At 36.7% G+C, this 22,833-nt stretch overlaps 1 protein-coding gene across 1 annotated transcript in view; it reads right to left on the bottom strand.

Annotated features, from left to right (window-relative positions):
- The window catches only part of Ntf-2 (nuclear transport factor-2), a 30,047-nt gene extending 18,046 nt beyond the window's left edge, over positions 1-12,001 (bottom strand). The window contains exons 1-2 of the mRNA XM_081746012.1: positions 11,734-12,001; positions 3,437-3,508 (exon numbers count right to left, since the gene is read on the bottom strand). Coding sequence (XP_081602138.1) covers positions 3,437-3,508; positions 11,734-11,841 — 180 coding nt within the window. The 5' untranslated portion in view covers positions 11,842-12,001. The remainder of the gene's footprint in view (positions 1-3,436; positions 3,509-11,733) is intronic.
- Positions 12,002-22,833: the final 10,832 nt, after the last annotated feature.

The following is a 22,833-nucleotide window of genomic DNA, read 5'->3' as shown; positions in this document are numbered from 1 at the left end:
TGCTGGTACGATCGTTACGAACGAACTCAAAGTAAATTACACCTTTGTAATTCAGCACACATAGTGTATAACTTTATGCTCAAAACGGCCCTGTTTGATGACCGGTTCTGGAAATTGGCCCTTGCTCAATCACTCTTTCTCCACATTCGGATTTCGGAAAAATAGTCACTTTCCGTCGTATGTGATAATCCGTTTTAGGAAACACCCATCACGTGGATTTTGCAACAGTTGCCAGCACATATCCACTCTTCTATGTGTATGAGCTGGGGTCAACTCATGTGGCACAATGCGACAGCTCCTAATGGGTTTCCCGAGTTCGTGAGGGTAACGCTCTACAGTAGACAACCATGCAGAATTGGTTTGATAGTCATGTGCTGGGTGTCGTATGACCTCAGATTCTGTTACCCTAGTGCGGCCGGACTTGGGCTTATCTTCGCCATTAGGATTAGGATTTTAGATTTCTGAGCTTTCGGCATCTAAGGCCATTTAGCCCGTCACGTTTTGAGGGATGACGTCCCTCGGCGTGCACACCATCCGGGAAAGAGGAAGGCAGAAAGGAAGCCGCCTGGGACCTACAAGTTAGGTACCACTACCTGATGTGAATGAGAAAAACCCCGGAAAACTTCATTCGGGGTGGCTGTCCTGAAAAAACTTTTTACACCTTTCCGACCAAGTGCCCCCACCGGGAATCGAACCCGGGACCGCTCGCACCGAAGGTGAGAGCGTTGGCGACTACGCTACGCGGGGCCACTATCTTCGTCATTTCTACAACCTGTACGAAATTCCTGGAACCAATGAAAATGAAATCTAAGTTTTACGTCCCACGGTTATGCCGGTTAGGCTAAAGGAGACGATGACGATGAGAGATGAGTGAAAATGATGGAATGAAGAAAGTGGGAGGAAACGGGAGAACCCCGAGAAAACCCACGGGCACGGTGTTTGTCCACCACAAAGTCCACACAGCGCGAGCTGGGATCGAACCAGGGACCCCAAGCAGTGGAGGTGTTCCTGGAACCAATGAGTTGCTGTGCTGTAATTCACTGAATCTTCCTCTTTCGCACAATAAATATTTTGGGCTATTGCTGCAGCGGTATGACCGAGTTGGAACTCATAGTCAAACTACCACTAAAAGTTGACTGAAGATACTGACGGAGTGATCGCTTCCGTGTTCAATACTTCGCTTGCCACATTACTCTTGGGACAGTTTGATCTTGTACTTGAGGGCGATCACAATATATAACACGTTGCGTTGTGGAAACATTGCAAGATTTATGCCTCACCTTAAAAGTTGTTCCACTCGAGTCTATGTCCCGCTGTACACTGTAGGTTAAAATCATTCTAAATTCAAAGCTCCACTTTTCCTGGTTTGCCAAACTCTACACAATATTTCAGAAATCATTCAAAGACTTACGTTATACAGGCGGGCTATCGCGCAGTTAACATCAATTTGTAATCACTGTTTATTATATAAAAATATGAATTGATGCATATTTATAATCTGTATAGTACTTTTATTTCTTGCGTCTAATATTTAATGAGCTACTAACTGTACTGTTTCAGAGTTCTCCCTGACACCTTCCTCAAGAGATCTGAAAACTCACTGGTAATCTAACTTTTCAGACTTCGAAAGATGGATTGTCAGTGACTTCCCGAGCTGTTGAGGAACGTGTTACGGAACAATGAAACAGTACAGTTAATAGTACATTTAATAATAGGCGCAGCAAATACATACGTAACAATTTACTACCTAGGTACTACGATTAGTACAATGTACAGACAGACGATTGCCGTTTATTGTTAGGTTGCATCCTATTATGTGATTAATTTTCTACGAAATATTTTGATAACTTAGTTCGTTTAGTAACACTTTATAGACACCATCTGGCTCAGTTTCTAAATTTCTGTAGTTTTTCATTGTATTATTCACACACAAACAAACAAAATAACCTAGCGACGACTCTTAGGCCGCGACTCGATTGCATCCGAATGCGACTGCGAACCGCGAATTCATGTGCCTCTACTACATCCGAAGTTTTGTGAATGCGAATCAAGTTGCAATATCTCTTTCAAACCTTCAATGTGAAATACTTTTGCGTGAAAATTCATATCTTAAGGTTTTCATAATAATAATAATAATAATAATAATAATAATAATAATAATAATAATAATAATAATAATAATATCTATTAATTTCCTTTGTGTACAAAATAGAGTGAATTTCGCTCCTGTTATTATTATGCTTCTGTGGTAACCGCTATTTTCACTTTAAAATAAATTAATTAAATAAAATTAGAGATTGCAAAATCAACCAACTTTCTAAGAAAATTTTCTCCATGCGTAAAAAACCCATTTTTGCTATTTCAAACATATTAGTCAATAATTACATGTATTTGTAAAATCATTACTTGAGGAACAAAGAGGAAATATAAACTGAATAAAAAGTTGCGGTTCGTGTATTAACTAAATCTTCATATTTTAAAGAGAAAATAAAGAAAATTATACATATCTTCCACTCCAAATTCTTTACTTACATCTGCCCATAATTTGTTCACGACGTGTCGTTTGTGGTAATCTGGATGAGCTTGGATCCACAATGGAACTTTATCAAATACACAATTTATTAAAGCATCGATATTTATTTCCATTTTTATTTTTATTTTTATCTCCGCGCCTCGCAACGTCGTCTGCTTTCATGCAAAACAAACTTTCTTCTCACGTAGCGCTCAATTTCTCTGCAGACGACTCTCCATTCGCACGAACAATCCCAGCATGTTGGGATCATTCGCATTCGCATCTTTTCGTCGGTTTTCGCAATTCGCAGGTCGAAACTAGTCGAGGCACTCCTATTTATTTACACGTGCTGGGAAATTCGCAATCGCATTCGGAAGCAATGGAGGCGCGGCCTTAATTACACCATTCTATCCATTATACCAGAAATAAAACGGCAACATATCTAAAGTACTCACCTATTTGTATTTCTTAAAGCATAATAATTTTTCTTTCTTTCTTTGGTATTTCAGATATATACTCGGGTATCGTTTGACAAGGATAATTGAGGCTTAATACATCCTGAGATCTTTATGTGCTTATTGCTTGTGCAGCAATGGACGGGAGAACAACTGTTTGGACTATTCTTATATAAAAATACATTCCTTGGTTTACAAACCTGAAATATTCACTGATATACACGTAATAAACATATGAATGATAAACCTTGATTATCCATCTCAAAAGATACTCAACTAGTATCCGTAATATAGGAAATTTAATACTCTTTAAGGAATACAAATAGCTACGTACTTATTTTATACGTTCTATCAGTCACTAAGACGGTAAGTTTAGAAGTTGGTTTCTTGCTAAATATGATATCTAGTGTTATGTCTTATTAAAGCTTATACACAATTCCAGCACAGAAATTTAATACTTGTTACTTACATTTAATTTCTCCATTATTTTTAAGGCCCCTTGAAGCTGCATTCCTTCGAAGGTCATAAATGAATTTTCAGGCTAACAAACAGAAAAAGAATTAACTTATGAATAAAATTAATGAAACAAGGACTATATTATTTAAATATATATATATAACAGGGCAGTCAAAAAGTTTTCCGGATGTTGTATTTTTGACATTAATGACGCAATCACAATGAATTTGTATAGTATAGTCCTTAGGTTGCCTAATTATGGCTGTCAAGTGTGAACAGGTGATAAAGAGGCAGTGTACGAGAAGTGTACGGAGGAGTGTCTAGTTATGAGTTGGTGCAATGTCGCAGTTCAAGCAACGCGCAAACATTGAAGTTCATGTGCAAATTGGGGGAATCAGCTTCAGAGAGTTTTGATAGTCTTGAAACAGTTTACGGTGACAATGTTTGAAAGAAAAACTGGCCTCAAAAGTACCTGTTTCGCAACTGTAGAAGACGATCAAAACCATCGTGACGGCTGAACTTCGGAAGATACCAAAAAAAGGACTTTCGTTGATGTTTCCAGCAATTGCAGGGGCGGTGGAGTAAATGGCTGTGTTCCGAAGATGGCTACTTTGAAGGCGATTAAGTAAATGTTGTGGGAATAAAGAGCTGCCCCAGAACTTTTTGACTACCCCTCATATATTATATATGTACAGGGTGGTAGGTAACTTCACCGACAAACTTCAGGAGGCGATTCCTTATATGAAATGAAAGAAAAAAGTTCTAATAAACATGGGACGAAAAAAGTCTCCTTTCAGAGTTATGAACCGCCGAAAATGCAAAAATTCACGTTTCGAAACGCTTTGCCTTAGAAACTACAGGACCGATCCCAAGCGGTTTAAGGAATTACAAAGTAACTAGTATGCGCTCTATCTAAATATCAATGTTCTACCATGGTCCGTTATCGGCGAAACGAACTGTAGAAAGGAAATTGAGGTATAGGGATACTCCTTTAAGTACTAACAACGCGTTCGTTTTGCCGATAGCGGAGGATGGTAAAACGTAGATATTTTGATAGTTTGCATACTAGTTCCTGTGTAATTCCTTAAACCGCTTGTTATAGGTCCTATAGTTGCCAAGGCAGGGAGTTTCGAATCATGATTTTTCGAATTTTCTGGGGTTCATAACTCTGAAAGGAGACCTTTTTCGAACTATTTTTATAAGAACTCTTTTCTTTCATTTCATATAAGGAATCACCTCCCAAAGTTTGTCGGTGGAGTTACCTACCACCCTGTATATATATATTTGGATATTAACTTTTTTGTTGGATAATTAAAACATATGGAGTGGACAAAATTAATGCACAAGTTTTTTTCTAGCGTTTTAATTCATTTCTGACACACATTTCATATGAAGATCATCTTGAAATTATTACCACTTCACCAGATACTCCGTTTAAAAAGATAGTAAGAAAAACATGTGTATCTTTCTGTAAGGACAATACAGTAAACTGATTATTCCTCACAGGTGCTATAGGATACAAAATTAATAATTCAATTATGAACACCCTTATCCTGTAAGTAGTGATACACTGACATCTTTTATCGAATGTTTAGAGTTTAGTACCTTTTAGACGTCCTCGACAACGGTGTCAGCACACACTTGTACTCACTAAAACTGTGACATAAGATAACGTTGTTCATACTTGAATTGATTATTCCTCTCTTATGCTTCTAAGTCACACACTTTAATAAAGGCGTCACTGAGATTTTTTTAACAGGGTGATACAAACAGAAATAGCAAAGTACTAACTGTAAATAAAAATTCTCGTGCCTTAAAACATTCAAAAAACAAGATCTGCTAATTGTTTTAAGGCACTTCTCGTCTGAGAATATACATAGAAATATAAAAGACACGATGTATGAAACTCTTTGTTTATTGATCCCATCACTCTTAACCTACAGGTTGGACAAACAAAGAATTTCATACATTATGTCATTAATGTAGCAACAAATTTCTTTACATACATAGAATAAGAAATGAGAAATGCCTCCAAACTGTACGCAGATTTTGTCTCCTGGATGTCTTAACGTGCGAGAATTATTTACACGTAGTTTCGTAGATACGCATCCCACCGCACCAATTAAATAGAAACAGCAAAGATTTGTTCCCAAAATTTGACATTTGCTCAACCAATAAATTAAGTCATCTTCATTCGGACAAAGGCCAGGACAATGCAACAAAATAATAAAAGAATACACATGTTCGTAATATAGTGGTCTAATATTAAGTTTACCATTACTGTGGTAGCGACGCAGTTTGGAAAAGTTATTGTTTTCCCTGATACAAAGTAATGCATAAGTATTTTGAAAAAAGGCTTTACCAAGTTTGCAGAACAATGACTGCGAAAATGTACTACTTTAGGTTAATCATTTCCGGTGAACTTGTTTCCAAAGGAGGGGCGGCGGAGCCAATTTTTTTTTTCTTTTTTAAACATCTTGTCTAAAACGGTCTTTACACTCCAAGTTACTGAGATAAGCACCCGAGTACATATTTCTAAAAACAAAATCTTGGCTTGTACCTCATACTCTGATCCTATTTATATTACATTGACCATGGTCTCAGAATATACTGAAATATTATGGAAACGGAACCTTAACCAGGATTTATGTAAGAGGTGAAAGGTAAGATTTTCCTTTATGGTCCTTATATTCTTTTTCATAAAAACTATCCTATTACCCATCCTCCCATAATAATTGAACTGTAAAACAACATAATATAAAAATATTACACCTGTAAGTAGCTATACACTGTATATTAATATCGTAACTATGTTGAAACTAAGTGCATTTGAAATACTATGAACACCTCAACTGCGGTACTAAGTGTCTACCTTATAAATGTTTATCATAAGGACACTAGATCCCGGTTACCAATCCAAGCAAACACTGTTCTATCATTACTACAAACTGAATAAAAGTAACACGAGTATTAGATCTTTGAATTGAATGTTTATTTAGAGACGTAATTTAAAACACATTTGTACAATTTGTAAAAAATACTTACTTACTGCGTCTAAATTGTACTACACTGTTTCAGCACTGTCGCCTTCATCGATAACTCAACCTAGCTCATATGTAACTCATGTCTTTTCTCTGAATATCATCTCGAACTGACTGCGTGTGTTCACTTGAACAACGATGGGGTTGAAACTCTTGCTAATAAAAATCCATTGGAATCTTAACTACTCTTTCCAACGATTTTTTTTTTTTTTAACGGCCCATGATTATGCATCGAGGCCAAGGAAGGCTGTGATGAAAATAAAACAGTGGAATGGAAAAAAAAATGTGTAGAAAAAAAAAAAAACTAAAGAACCTCACGAAAATCCATACACAGTGTTTGTCCATTATAAAGGCCACTTCCATGACTTTTTCCCCTTACTGCAACTATAAACATCTTATACGATACCTTCTGTAACGACAAATTTAATGTAGGACTACTGATCCATATTACTGAAGCAGATCGAAGTAAGCAGCACTAAATGAAAAACAATTTCATTGAGTATACTATACAGGGTGGTAAGAAACTATTTGACCAAACTTCGGGAGTTGATTCCCGACACCGAAACCAGAAAAAAAGTCCTCTGGAACTTTGGGCAGTGAGGGATAGTTTCGGCTATATAAGGTGCCGATAGCGTGGGAAAATTAACTTCAGAGGGCTGTAATTCAAAAACAACGCAACGTAGAGAGTGCGGTTTAGAACATGACGTAGGGATTACTACGGCCCTCAAAGGAACGTAGGGATTACTTGCCAGGTTAAAAGGGATCCCCACATTCCTTTGGGGAATCCCTCGCAGACAACTTGCGGAGGATTGAAACATACATTTTTCAATCAAGCAGGTATGATTTCGAGTGTCATGTTCTAAACTGCACTCTCTACATTGTGTTGTTTTTGAATTACAGCCCTCTGAAGTTCATTTTTCCTAGCTTTCGGCACCTTATATCGCCGAAACTATCCGTCGTTGACAAAAGTTCCACAGGACTTTTTTGCTGGTTTCGGAGTCGGGAATCAGCTCCCGAAGTTTATTCAAATAGTTTCTAACCACCCTGTATATATGAGAAAGGTACAGATGCGCAATGCAGATATAGAATACTAGGTCGCTAGAAACTTCAGAACCACAATAGCACTAAATAAAAAGAAACGGAAGAGGGTACAGGATGTCAATACAGAGCGTTACCACCTCGAACAAACATGCACGACATATCTGGTCTCCACGCTGCGCATCAGATTGTTCCTCCTGTCACAAGTAAGATGGAGCCATTCCTCCAAGAGGGTTGTCCACATTTCATGAATTATTTGTGGTGGTGGATTACGCTGGTGGTGGTGGATTCGTCGCCCACGAGGATCCCAAACATGCTTGATTATTCGTCCAGAATGCAGGCCATTCAATACGGGTAATATGTTACAGATAATCGAACAAAAGATGTACCAGCTCTAAACGGCGGACTTTCAGCAATGAAGGTACGGTGATATCGTGTTCCTGGCTCTCTACACGAATATCCGATCGGAATGAAGAGGGCAAGCTGTGTCGAGTTATCAGAGAACATTATTCGTGCCCAGGCAAGAATTTACTTTGACTCGTACAGTGACTTTAATCGGTTCTTACATTCAGTCACTTCCTGGAACTGTTAGTGCCTTTTGTGCGACATCCTTGGCTGATAGATTGGTGGTAGTTCATATTTTTTCCACTAGGTGTCTGCGTACAGTCATATGGTAGTTTGCTACTGTGATGTCACATGTTCTGTTTGCAGTTAATGTGTGCGAGCGCGTGATTCAATTTTCATTTCATGGCTAGCAGAATGGGCGTTTATTGGTTTTTCTTGATTGTAGTAACAGGAACTGTGCTCGCTTTAATAAATTGACGTCTCTGCGGAAAGGAACATTTTTCAGTAATGTGAACTTGAGTATTGGGCAAGTTTTCTTGCTATCTTATTTTTTCGTGTGTGGAATCAGTAATTATGAGTGTATTATTCATGAGTGTTCTGGTATGGCGAAAACTTTAAGAAAAACCGTCTCCAGTTGGCTAACATTTTGTCGGAAGTCTGCTTAAACTCTAGTTAAAGAATCAGGTGGTTTAATAGACATATTATTTCATCACATGTGCATCCGGAATCTATTGTAATTACTGATGGCAAGTCTTTACTTTGAGTTGAGTTGATTTTAGTTTAGCGTCCCGTTCAGCAGCGAGGCTATATGAGACGTGGACCTACTGATTAACGTGGAATCCGAACCACATGAGCTCCCGCCGGGAATCGAACCCGGGTCTCTCACGCCAAAGGCAGTCTTTACTTTGACTCGGACAGTGACTGCAATCGATTCATCTGACCCGGTTCTTGGAGCAGTTTAGGAATCATTTCCTAAGAACGATTCAATTCATGAGAGTAGTCTAGGAATCAGCTCCTCGGAACAGACAACCTGTTACTCTCACCCAGAACTCACTCCTACACTACTCCGGAAAATAGAAAAATGTTTGGGAACTGCTTCCAAAACTACTATGGAAACCGGTTCAGGATAATCAATTCTTAAACAACCGTAATTCACAAGTTCTCCAAAATGTGTATCTTAAAAATTGTACAAATGCAAAACAAATCAAGAATAAAAATAATATCCAGTAAAAAATAAAAACCCTCGCTAATGATATAGAGATCCAGCATGGCGTAAAAAATGAAAATATCTTTATCCTGTACCCTTTCCATTTATCAGTAAGGCAAGTCTTTACTTTGACTCAAACTGTGACTTTAATCGGTTCGTATAGGTTCAGTCATTTCCTAGAACTGTTTCTGGGTGAGTCACTTGTTGGAACTGTTCGTGCCTTTGGTGTGACGTCTTAGTTCATATTTTTCCCCACTAGGTGTCTCTGTACAGTCATATGGTAGTTTGTAAGTGTGATGTCACATGTTCTGTCTGCTTGTGTGTGTGTGCTATTGTTGGTGGCATGCGGGAAGCGCGTAATTGAATTTTCGTTTCATGGCGACGATCGAGTTAGCAAATGCAATTGAGAAACCGTTTCATGAATTTAATACAAATTTGAACTTGTCGTTTTTAAATAAGTTTGTATTAGATTTGGATATTAACTCATATCGCTTTGCGGCACTATGTGGTTTAATTGAGTTAGAGAAAAAATGTGATGGTTGTGGTCGAAGGCTGAAGTTACTTCCGAAGTACGGGAGAAGTGGGCGTTTATTGGTTTTCCTTGTTTGTAATAATAGCAAATGTGCTCGGTTTAATAAATCGACGTGCGGAAAGGAACATTTTTCATTGTCACTTGGAGAGCGATATTTTCAATTTTTACGGCAAGCTGGATATGTCTATCATCAGCGGTGAGTGATTTCATTTTTTTAATTTGTAGTATTTTTATTCTTGATTTGTTTTCCGCTTCTAAAAAAGGTTTATAGTAGTGGTTTGATTATTTATTGTTGTTTTGGATGTTTTCATGGAACTTGAGCGGGGGGGTTGGGGGCGGTAGCCCCCCACTTAGATCTCAAAATTGATAGTCACCGCTTCACCTGAATTGATGTTTAGTAACATTTTGGCCCTTGTACTTCTGGTATAATTCTTAACATCGTACATTACTTTCACTCTGTTAGCAACTGTAAGCGATTCATCTGATCCGGTTCCGGGAGCAGTTTAGGAATGATTCCTAAACTGCTCCGGGAACCGGATCAGATGAATCGGTTGAAGTCACTGTTTGAGTCAAAGTAAAAATTTGCCGAAAAATCTAGCAGAACTAAATTCTCAAGTACCGGTACTTTGAAAAGACAGGATACTACAGCGTGAAAATCCGAACTGAAAATTCCATGACCTCCATATATTCTGAATTCAAAAATTCTGATTTACACCCCCCCCCCCGAAAAAAATGTATATTGAGAATACGTTTGGAACCTTATTTATGTAAACGGATAACATATAGGCTAAGTTATCTGTGAATATTGAACAGCATTAAAAAGTGAGGTTCATTACCATCCAAAATTATCTTCCATTGGGAACTTAATACGAATTGGACGTAGTTTGGGTCATTTTTACAACACCCGTTCTACTCAGTACTTACGTAGACACGAGAAACGGCATTGGATAAATTTTTACAGAAGTCAGACCGTATTTTACGCACTTGTTATCCTTCATATGCATTCTCATGTTTGCTAACATGCTTCCCCCCTATAAATGACAGAAGAGCCATTCAGCTTCGCCATGCCCAGAACATGATTTTGAAACAATTATTTCTACTGACCGCGTGATCAATGTTACCTGGTTCAAGTGGGGTATCACCATATACCTAGCTACAAAACACTACAGAAGGCATGAGAACATTTCCAGGAAGAAATGTTCTAATGTTACGTAAACAACTCGTTCCCGTACCGGTATTCTTATTCTATATGAAAAATGTTGGGGAGAAAACTATTACTAAAATCACTCCTTCAATTTTACGCATTTTCATGTTTGTAGTTTCAAAAATAGGTAAACTTTACAATTCATGCTCCAGCTGGTATTCTTAAGCAGACAAGAAATTGCACTCGCCAATTTTAATAAAAGGATCCAAATTTCCCTAACCTAAGCTAATCCGACACTACTTATTCGTACCCTAACCTGTATTCTTGAGTTGAACCCAATCTTTCTTCGAAATAATAATGATCACTACATGAAGCATTCTGCCAGCTGATTTGACATAGTTTGTCAGCTTCTTAAAATGCAACAATTCATGAACCTCACCCATAATGCAGCAGTCAGTTTGCGACACTGGTAGTTGCAGTTCACCGAAATATTAAGAGTCGATGTCGTATGCCACACGCGGACGAAGGCCTTCGGTAGTAATTCAAATATCTGCACGTTCCCTACCAGCTTAGACGTCCCACAGTCTTCAATATATACATATACAGACAGGATTAACTTTGACCAGTACAAATACCTGAATGAGTCATTATAATTTGACGAAGTGAATACGGATTCTAGAAGACAACCTTCCAGAACATTCTTGAATTTACTGTATTTGAAATATACAGAAGAGTATATGTATTTTTACACCAGTCACTTTCGTTTTATATTTACAGTGCACAATAGTACTACACATGCAAATTATTCGTAACACATTTTTAGTAACTTTTGCCATTATCATTCCGCCAAACCCGTACGCAACTATTCACTCCTACTGCACTAAAATTATTTTAGCTTTCACATTCATTTACACTTTACTGTCGTACTTGTAACTTTAAAAGACAAAGTAACAAATGATTATAAGTTACTATCTTTTAAAAATAAAAAATACCTTCAACTCACATTGTACATGGAAGCTAAGTTGGGTCGTTGCGCAGGGTCATCAAAGTACGCATAGTACTGTTGTACAAAACCTTTTCCAATTTCTTCATACGCTGGATTCAGCGACATGGCTATATTTGATTATATTATAAGTCTAATACAAGTTAATTAAAAAAAAAAGCCACGCTTGTGAATGCAAAATATCCTTTTCCTCCACCCTCCTTTTGAGTTACCCACTGGTACCTCCACTTCTAGAGCGCGTGAGCCATTCGTAGGTGGCAGTACTGCAGCATTGTCAGAAAGAAATGAAGATCGCGAAGCGGTATCCCTGCTTTCGCACTTTTTATTTGGATGTTAAAAATTGCAATAATTAGTTTATTGTTTATTCATGATTAAAATTGTAAAATAAAATAAAAATAATGAACTAGTTATGATATTATTTTGTCATATTTATATACCTATAACTGTGAATAGCTAAATTGTATAATAATTCAACAGTGGCGGCTCCTGAATTCTGCAAGACGAAAATCACATCGCCACAGTGTTGCCAGTTTGTTAATAGCGAATTTTCCGTTTAAAGCCATGAAATTTCCCGCCAACTAAAATAGATGCAATTTATAATATGAAGTAATAAATAATTTTAAAAAATATCGCTTTAGAGGAACTATGGCGTACAGTTGAATTCATTCTCGTAGTACAAAAGTCATTATTTCAGTTATGTTTGATAAGATCACAAAAACAAAGATATATATATAATGCATACTTATTTTTAAAAAACGAACATTATCTTGTTCTTTACGGTTTAGAAGGGAAGCAACATTTAATTCAATTTTATTGTCCTTAACACGATTTTTGAGTTTTTGCACACCCCTTGTTCCTTGCCACAGAAAAGGTGCAGCGACAGGCAGGTTATTTTACATTGCTTCACATTAGTTTTATGTACCAAATGTTTTGTGTGTTTTTGAAGTTCACTTTTACCACAAAATTCCTCAATGTTACAGGTTTTACACGTAGCTTTGGTATTGATTCCCAACACGGATTGTAACCACCCGTAAATTATGGATCCGAAAGCCACTCGTTGCCAAATCTCATAGTTTTTAGTAGGGGAGCTTAGGGGAAATACCCTGCACTTTGTGTTAAAAAGGTGCCACTCGGATATGTTGTTCCCCTGATCCAACTAAGCAGTAATCGAAGTGGCCCCACTCCGACAGGTGGCCAGAATCCAATATGGCGGCTATCAAAGATGGCCGCCTCTGCGAATTCATAGTGTTGGTTTTAGAGGCATATATCTCCTTAACTAATAGTCCAATCTTCACGATTCAAAAACTAAACGACGTAGAAGATAACAGGGTCTAATAAATTAACAAAAGTTTTCACCTAACACTGAAATTGTCACCTACAGAAATTATTTAAGTTTGAACTTTACATTTCTTATGATAAAGTTTACTCATATTTTTAAAAATAACAAGTAAACGGCTGGGATTATCGAAAAAGACGTCGTATAACTTTTTAAAGAGTGTTAAATTATCTTTCGTTTGGTGTATATTTCATTAAGATTGGTTAATAAACAACGAAGTTATGACAATTTAAATATTCGCGTTAAGTCGATTGATTTTCCCAAATGTCGAGCGAGAGTTCATTTACCGTAATAAAACATCACTGATAGATGCTGCATTGTATGAAACAAATCATTCTCTTATGATGTATTCTTCATAAGTCGCACTTTCACCAGAAGCACAAAGTAGCCTGACCAACAGGCCCGTATCCAGGGGGGTCTAGGGGGCCGGGCCCCTTCCTAAATTTTTGCTGGCCCCCTAAAATTTTCACGGTAGGCTTGCAAATGAACTATAATATGGCTGGATCGCCCCTCCCCCTAAAATTTTGCTGGCTACGGGCCTACTGGGAAGCCCGGTTATGAATCCAATATGGCGGCCATTAATTATGGTTCATAAAAATTAGTTTCTTTCGAAGTATTGACCCGAGTATCTAGATTTGTAAACGAATATGGACAAAGTAATATCACCTCTTCTATTACTATTCATTTTTATACATAAATCAAGTTTAAGAATATCTTAAGAAATTACGTGCGTAGCGTCACGATAGAAAAGTTTTATTGTTTCTTCTGAATTGAAAGAGAACTGCACAGGAAGACTAAGAAGTAAATTCATGTCTTTAAACCATAGACATTGGGTTTATATCCTTTACAATATTATAAGGAAATTACATAAAGCAATATGTTGTTATAAATTAGAAAGTAAATAATTTCTTTCGTATTGTAAGAACAGAAACACAACACAAACAATTGGTTCGATAATTTGAAATTCACAATAAATCTTTTGGATTTTCTATGTGTACAAACAGTTTTATGATTTCGACGAACAGTTAATATTACTTTTTGTACAAGCTATTCTATAAAGAATTATACATTTAAGTTTATCTATTTATTGGTACGTTTCCAACGTGGTGTAAATTTACTGTTGATCAACTGAATTTTCAAAAATAATGAGTGCTACAACATGAAAGTTCTATTGGCCTAGATCTTCGTTTTCAGTTTCCATCACCTTTCCACATGTTCCCCTACACATAGAACAAAAAGGCAACACGGGATGCTTGCACTTCTACAACGACATCTTGGGGCACATGTCTTGCAGGCACATTTCAAAAAGAGTTTCCTACACGTTTCGTATACAACTGGAAAGGAAGTCCATGTTGGAGAAAGTTCACTTCCATTGTCAGTCCATCCCCAGTTTACTGGTGAAGGAATATGTGCTATCTTCTCTATTGCCTGGCCCCAGATTTGTCCAGCTTGATATGCTGCACGCTTGGTGTGAAGAAGCAAGGCATCAGAAGTTGGGGAAAGTGCAGTAAGAGGTCTGCCCTTTTCCAAAAAGAATTCTCGCCCGGCTTCATTATTTTTAAATTTTTGACTTGTTTTTGAATATAATAGGACAACATATCGTTGCAGTGAATTAAATTAATCTTTGCCTATGTTGATTACAGCGTGTGAAATAGTTAGGAAAGCTGTGGTCACCTCTGGATACGAAAGCCGTGTTTTCCATGCTTATAATTTTCCATGTCCGAGAAAGTATGACACTGTATCACATCCTGTAAACGCGTGGAGGCCTCGTAACGCAGTTGATTTTTTTTTCTAATGCTTTTGAAATATGATGAACTGGGAAAAACCAATGATGTTTCTTGTTGCCGAAAGATATCCATAATTCTTCTAAACCGTGTTGCTCAAAGTCGTAGAAAAACGATACAGCAAGTATTACAACATCTGTGTCTACTGTGCGGATAACTATCTTCTTGCGTGCATTTAATGCTGCATCAAAGCAATGTAACATGATCCTACTATCAGCTTCTTCTAAATGATTTCCTGATGATTTGTTTGAAAATGCTGGAAGATTTCTTGAAGTTTCTATGTGATATTCATTGCTGGTTGCTACCTCAAAGTTACTTCCTTCCTTTTCACACATAGACTTTCCCAGAAAAAAGAACAGTTCTTTATTTGCGTCATTACGAAGGAAATCGTTCCACTTGCTAGGAATTGGTGTAGTTGGCGTTACTTTTGTCCTTACTCCTACAACCCTGCTTTCTCTTGTGGAAGATTTTATGCTCTTTGAAGAGTATCTATCCCATATCAGATCCACTTGCTTTGCATGGAATGTGTCTGCTTCTCTTTGAACATATTTGAAGAAATTACACTGGAAATAACCACAAAATGTTTCTACTGATACTGGTTGCGAAATGTGAACAAAAATTGCTCCATCAAATAACAAAACATCACAAGAATTAGGAAAGTGTTCTTCTTTGATGTTGGCTTCACTCTCTAGAAGCATAACTAAGTCGGACTTTTTGTGGATTGTGAATTATGGCAGAGAGACTGGAATTGATTGACTCTCGTGCTGAAAGAATTCATCCAAGTCAAGTTGTCTTGTTTGACTGACGCGTAATAAGCGAGAGAATAGCTCAACGCCCATCTTAACTAATTTTATTTCATTTCTGTTTTTTTTTTTTTTTTTTTTTAAATTTATTCTTTTGAAGGGAAGAATGAAGCACTAGAGAAAATTTTTTCATGGGCGAAAAGAATGGCTTGGTACATTCTACTAATCTTTCTTGTACAAATTCCTTGTACAAATTAGACCCTTTTTCTTCTGTCGAATATAGGGATTCAATTATATCACCGCTATACATGATTCTGGAAGCAACATTAACAAGTCCACTATTTTCTTCAAACGGATTCCCCAATTCGACGAAAACTTCTTTCATCTTTTCAACGGACGATTTAAATCTTTCTTGCATCGACGAGTAATCTTCATGGTGCTTCTTATCAGGATCATATTCATTATATGATATTTTGAATTCATTATTAGTTTACTAATTTCTGGTCCCGCTGTCATCCATTTGACAAGAGCATTGTCGTCGTGTAAGAGACCAATCGCTCCGCCATCCCCTTTTATAATTTTGTTATTCTGTTCGTGAGCCGATCTATAGCTATTGCAGAGAAAGATTTTGATGTCTTTCTTGTCACAAAGTAACCCATTTCAAAAGCATAATCTTAGGATGTTTCTTCCAACTTCTTCAAATCAAAAATGTGAACGGGAAGCCACCGAGCATAGTTAAGGTGGTCCATTGCGAAACACAATTCTGCCATTAGTTTTAGTGTTTCAATGTAGAGCTTAAAATTTCCTTGACGTATGGCACATGTAAATTAAGAATAAAATCACGAGACGGAAATATATTATCCAAAACTTAAACGTTAAACACGAAGATTCCTCTTCAGTATACCAGTCACTGAAAAATTGCCCTGATGAAGAATTCTGATATGCATCACGCAGCAAATGATGTAAAACTGTCAGAGTAATCTGATGAGCAAAACAAGTTTTGGTAATGTGAGTTACTTTCAATATACTGTCAGCGGTTCCTGGTGTTGCTACATCTGACTTGTATAAAATTTCTACCCAACCACTTCCATCTAACCATTTGCCTATAAGATGCAGGAAGGCTTGTTCGATGTGCAATCCTCCCAGCATCAGAATTTGATGATCTTCGCCATATAACTCTGGCCAATTCTATTAAATTCGTTTCCCCAAGGCAAATAGTGGTTGATCCATTACAAGAACCGAAACTTGTCCTTTGTTGACTTTCTCTTTAAGTTCTCATAGAACATTCATTTCGTGCCGTATCATGGCAACAGATTTAGAGTCTTCCTTAAACAACGAAAGCAGGTAGCATATACTTTGCATTTGCAGAGTTTCAGTTTTCGAGGCATGGTGTACAGACCAAGTGCAAATATTGTCATTTTCTAAGCATGCCTCAAACCAACACTCCCAGTTTTTTTCTTCTGTGAAAAATCCATTTCGCGGAATAACTTTCTCTACAAACTGCGGATTCTGTTGAGGTAAAACTGGTTCCTTATTAGTGATATAAGCAGGAGATACTAGAGCAGGGATGCAAATAACCACTCGCCCACTCGCCCGGGACGAGTGGTACATCGGTGCGGGCGAGTATTTATCATAACCAAGGTAAGTAAATGATTTCTATTGTGGGATGTAGGCTAGTAGCTTTTTTCTTGGGTGAGTAAAATTTTGTTGCTTATTTGCATCTCTGTACTAAAGCATAATTATCGGGGAGAGCAGGAGCAGTTCTCATTTATATATTCACTTATCCAGTGAGACATGGTCACGTCGAATGCCAGGGTTATCTTTAGAAGGATGCTGGAAAATAGAAATGCTCGTACCATGAAAAGAATCCTCTGATGTTGTGCTAGAATGATTGTAGTCAATATTATCTAATGCTGCAACGGTTAAAATACCTCGACGAAGATTGGAAGGACAAACCCATTTCGTCACTTTGATTTATCAAGCACTGAGATAGACTTGAAGATATTTCCTGTACACGTGTAGACAAATTGCCTTGTGAATGCAGTTCATTTATGAGAGATTTTTTACGAGTTTTAGCATACACGCTCAGCCCAACATAGAGGAAGAGGTGGCTCGCGATTGCTTTATGCCTTGCTGCTTCTGTTTCAATATCGCCTGCTTTCTGATAGAAGTTATAAAATATAAGTTTGCTTGCTATCAGGCGATGAACTTGAAGTTGCTTTACTTGCGTTGCTATCAGGGGTGGCAGATGAATATGATGATAAGTAACATTTTAACAGCAGCTATTAGTGAAGGAGGAACAGAATCTTCATGGCAGTGATTCTCAAATTTTCCTGCAAAATGACTCTTGTGGTTTGCCATATCCTTTCGAAGCATCTTAACAACACGACGCAGTGTCATAGCATCTTCATTAATGTCTTTCTGCAGCTCACTTATGTCGGATCCTTCTGAAAGCAAAACATCTCTGCCGGACAGATGAGCTGTTAGCTCTGGCCTGTGACGAAGAATCCTTTCACGAAATCTTGTACTATGAACTTCTATTTCTTCTGATTCAGGCTTCTTCATAATCGTCATTAACCGTGTTTTGTACAATTTGAAAACATCGCTCATTTTGAATCGACTACTTCTTGGTAACACAAGAATTGTGGAGGCGCCTCAAACTTTTCCTTTTTGTGGAATTCCGAACTATTCCCGCCGAAACATTACACGGGATTTACGCCATTGTTACCTTCAATGGAAATACTTCGAGAATAGTGCAGTTGTTATTACTCCAAGTTTTTTAAACACTCAGTTCTATTCGATTCTTTTGACGTATTTCGAAACATGATTTTTAGTTCATTCCTTCCCATACTTACTCTGTGGGGCAGAAGGATGGGGGAGAGAAAAATGTTTGTTATTACTTTGTCGTACTTGTTTATAAATCTAGATACTTCAATAAATATTTCGAAAAAGACTTATGTTTATGGATGATAACTAATGACCGCCATATTGGATTCATAAAACCGGGCTCGGTCAGGCTGTCTTGTGCTCTGGTGAAAATGGGACTTATGAGAACACATCATAAGAGAATGATTTGTTTCGTACAATGCAGTATCCATCACTGATGTTTTATTACGGTAAATGAACTCTCGCTCGACATTTGGGAAAATCAATCGACTTAACGCGAATATTTAAATTGTCATAACTTCGTTGTTTATTAACCAATCTTAATGAAATATACACCAAACGAAAGATAATTTAACACTCTTTAAAAAGTTATACGACGTCTTTTTCGATAATCCCAGCCGTTTACTTGTTATTTTTAAAAATATGAGTAAACTTTATCATAAGAAATGTAAAGTTCAAACTTAAATAATTTCTGTAGGTGACAATTTCAGTGTTAGGTGAAAACTTTTGTTAATTTATTAGACCCTGTTATCTTCTACGTCGTTTAGTTTTTGAATCGTGAAGATTGGACTATTAGTTAAGGAGATATATGCCTCTAAAACCAACACTATGAATTCGCAGAGGCGGCCATCTTTGATAGCCGCCATATTGGATTCTGGCCACCTGTCGGAGTGGGGCCACTTCGATTACTGCTTAGTTGGATCAGGGGAACAACATATCCGAGTGGCACCTTTTTAACACAAAGTGCAGGGTTTTGCCCTTTTTTTGCCTTAAGCTCCCCTATCTCTCTTCTTACCATCGCTCATCTTTAAAAAAGAAAAAAAAAAATCACAAACTTCATCTCGAATCAAATGCAGCATTTTACTCTTTCGTCCTAGCACGAAACAAGACTACACTCGAGACAGCTGTGACACAAAGAAACTCTTTCGAAAAGAAGAAAAATATTATTGTGTGGAAAACAACTTCATAGAGATGTACTGTACATCAAATGTCAGTTGGTGTTCTTAATATGTTCGCTCATTAGTTTTTTTTTTTTTTTTTTAAAAAAGAATACAATTCGAGACTATGTCCTACGTATTCTCTTGAAAAATTCATAAGAATAGAATTGCAGAAAAGTTATAAGAATCAGTGACGCAACTAGGCTAGTTGTCGCCCGGAGCAAGAACTCGCCTTAGCACCTTCGCCCCCTGACAAAGCAAACCAAAACGCTCCCCGACTGTACCTGATATTGGCATCACACAATAATTCTTCTATTTCATTTTTTCTTCAAACAATAAACCTTGATTTCAAAATTGTAGTACATAATTTAATTTTTAGTACAAGATAAAACACCGAACTAATTAGTATGTGATTGTCAAATAATCTTAGAGAAGCATAATTGACAATTCTTATAGTATTATCATAATAACTGGAATTATATCGAGATGTGCGTATGAGTAAATTGAATAACAATCTGTTGCTTTAGAATAGAATAGTTATGACAAATTCAAATTATGATTAACAGTCAAGCTTTTGTCTCGAGCATTATACTCAGATTTTGCAAGTCTTTTAAATCTATGTAAGTTAAATGCAAACACAAAAAGCTGGAACTAAAATTTAACTTTGGGGTCTCTTTTGGCTGCAAAGGTTTTTACAATGTTCGCAAAAGATAGCTTTGAAGGTAACTTACGCTGTATGGATATGTTCTTAAGGTTGAGTCGTTGTTGTCCTGTTAAGTTTCTGAGGTAATTATTTATGATATTTAGCTTGCTAAAATTCCTTTTCTTCCCTTATAGTGAAAATATACTGTATATTTGCCCAGTTTTTCACCCTCCCCAATCCGGCGCCGGGGCACAAGCCCCGTTTGCTTTCCCTTAGTTACTTCACTGATAAGAACAGATGAAATAGATTTAAACATTTACGTGACATTATCAAAGTTTTATTTTTCTCAATGGTGCAACGCGGGAACTTCGTCATCTACAATCTTTGGTACCAGTGGCGGCGATTGGACGTTGAAAGTGTGTGTGGGGGGGGGGGCAAGATATTATGTGAATATTTGTATATCAATGTTAGTTTCTCTTATTGTTTCTAACCATTCGTTTGACGAAAGGTTGTAGAACTAATAGGATACTATCGTTTTCACTTAAAATGCCGTAATTCATATTTTATTACGTAAATTGACAAGAGCAACGGAAGTACGTACAAGTCATTTGTACTCTAAAACAACAAAGATGTAAGAAGAGATTTGATTCCTTGCTCATGAGCAGCTTAAAATTCTGCCAGGAAATTTTGTGATCAGATTTGCAAAACAAATAAATAGACACTATAATATTAATCATAGTAATGAACAATGAGGCTTGTTTTGCAAAAGTTATATTGAAACTGGGAATTAATGAAAAACTTAATTTTTAATTCCACTCATGCTTTTAAACGTATGTTATTACTCTTAGAAAATGAAAGACAGTAAATACTATAAGCATATGCTACGACATTTAAAGAAATATTTGCTTTTGCAGCTTCCCGAGACATATTCGTGTCCATTACGTGTAGTTTTCAGTTTCATGGAATACGTCAAAACACATCAATACTTAGAATCACTCCACATTCCAATTATACAAAATAATCCTAAAACTAGAATTATGTTAAATTCTTTAAATTTAACTGTACATACACTCGTACACCCCTAAACACATCACTTCGCTAGTATATCACACTGCAAAACAATGGAAAAGGTAGAAGTTTCTTATTACTCTCTTTTTAATCAATATTCCTTACTATTAGAAAGAAGAAAAGACATTTTTGGAACTCTTAATTTTTGTGCAATTAAAGACTAACTTGTGGAAGACTTTCTTTTTTGCGAAATGTTCTCTCAATTAGTTTCAAATCGGCTGATTACCATATCCAGCCCTTGTAAGAAAAAATGAAAGTATGCTGGAATTGTTGTGCTCCAATAGATTAATTTTGAGGTTATTTTCGGTGGCAATTAATTGTTGTGTTGAGTTGATTTGGAGTCTAATGTCCCTTTCAGCAACTAGGCTGTATGAGACGGGACTTACTGATTAACGTGGAATCCAAAGTACATGAGCCATGGAAATTAAAACGCAATATTTGTAGCTTTCTTAACTCCACGGGTAGACAAAAATACGTACACAACGGCAAATATTATATGGCACCATTTTTTTATGAACCAGTAATACATACAAAAAGTTCAAATTTTTTTTCAGAAATCACATTTCCAAATGAAACTATATACATTAATGGGTTACTTGAAAAAAGTGGGGGGTAGCTGCTCCCTTTGCCTCCCCCTAATCGCCGCCCTGTTTGGTACCCTCTGTTATGCCAACCTGGAATGTTATAAAATCCCATCTTGAAAGATAGAAATTCCAATCTTGCTCTTAAATTTCTCACGCGCCATATCAATTATAAAATTTTCAAAATTTATAAAATTTGAAAATTGAAATTACTATAATTTGTAAATCCCAATTTTCTAAATTCCTTAATAAGCATTTTCCTTAATTAAAAGAGGTTATTGAAATTATTGATGAAAATAAGCACCTTTTGTTGTCAGAATTTAGTTTTCATCGTAATGAAACTAGACAAATTTCATTCTCCAGTTATTCCATGTGGGATGTTTTAGAAATTGGCAGTTTCTCGTTTGGTAATTTACTTTCTTCCGTTTATGATTAAAAAAAAGTATAATTTACATTTCTTGTTGCTTCTTTTTAAGATTCACAAGTTCTTGCATAAATCAGTTTCAAACTAGCATACACTGTCAAATAACTACATTGAAATTGTTTCATTTATTTTTTAATACGTTTATGCCTTAGATTTTCGTACATAGCTTCACTTTGTTATTTGCTAGGTTGTATTTCTAAGCACCAGTAGTTTATATTTTGTGACACATGGGCACAATTTACTATCTTTTGTCTATATTCTTACAATAACTATTGTTTTTGGCACTTACATTGTATTCCTTTCTACTGCGAGTCTTCAATCAACACTGATTTCACGTTTATTCTTACTCATAGAAAATGTTGGCTTTGATGAAATAAAAAGAATGAAAAAAATCCCATATATACTGCCAATTGACGAATATTCCCTTTATCCATATTCGAAAAATTAATGTAAAAAAAAAGGATCTTCCTCACGGGTTGGCATCATTGGTATGCTGTTCACTGTTTCGTATTATATGTTATCACATGGATTTGATATTTCTTCTTATCACTGAAACATAGCAGTGACACCTGCGTTTTTACCAAAACGCAAAAACACACCAGATACATTACCTTATCACTCGGTGCCACAGCCCTATGTGGGCCTTGGCCTCCTCAACTATTAGCCTCCATTCGTCTCGGTTCTTCAATCTGTTAGC

This window comes from Thermobia domestica, chromosome 18 (assembly GCF_964235325.1).
Source record: "Thermobia domestica chromosome 18, izTheDome1.hap1.1, whole genome shotgun sequence".
Classification (NCBI taxonomy): Eukaryota; Metazoa; Arthropoda; class Insecta; order Zygentoma; family Lepismatidae; genus Thermobia; species Thermobia domestica.
Note: the sequence above shows the minus strand (reverse complement) of the source record. Positions and strands in the feature narration are given on the sequence as shown.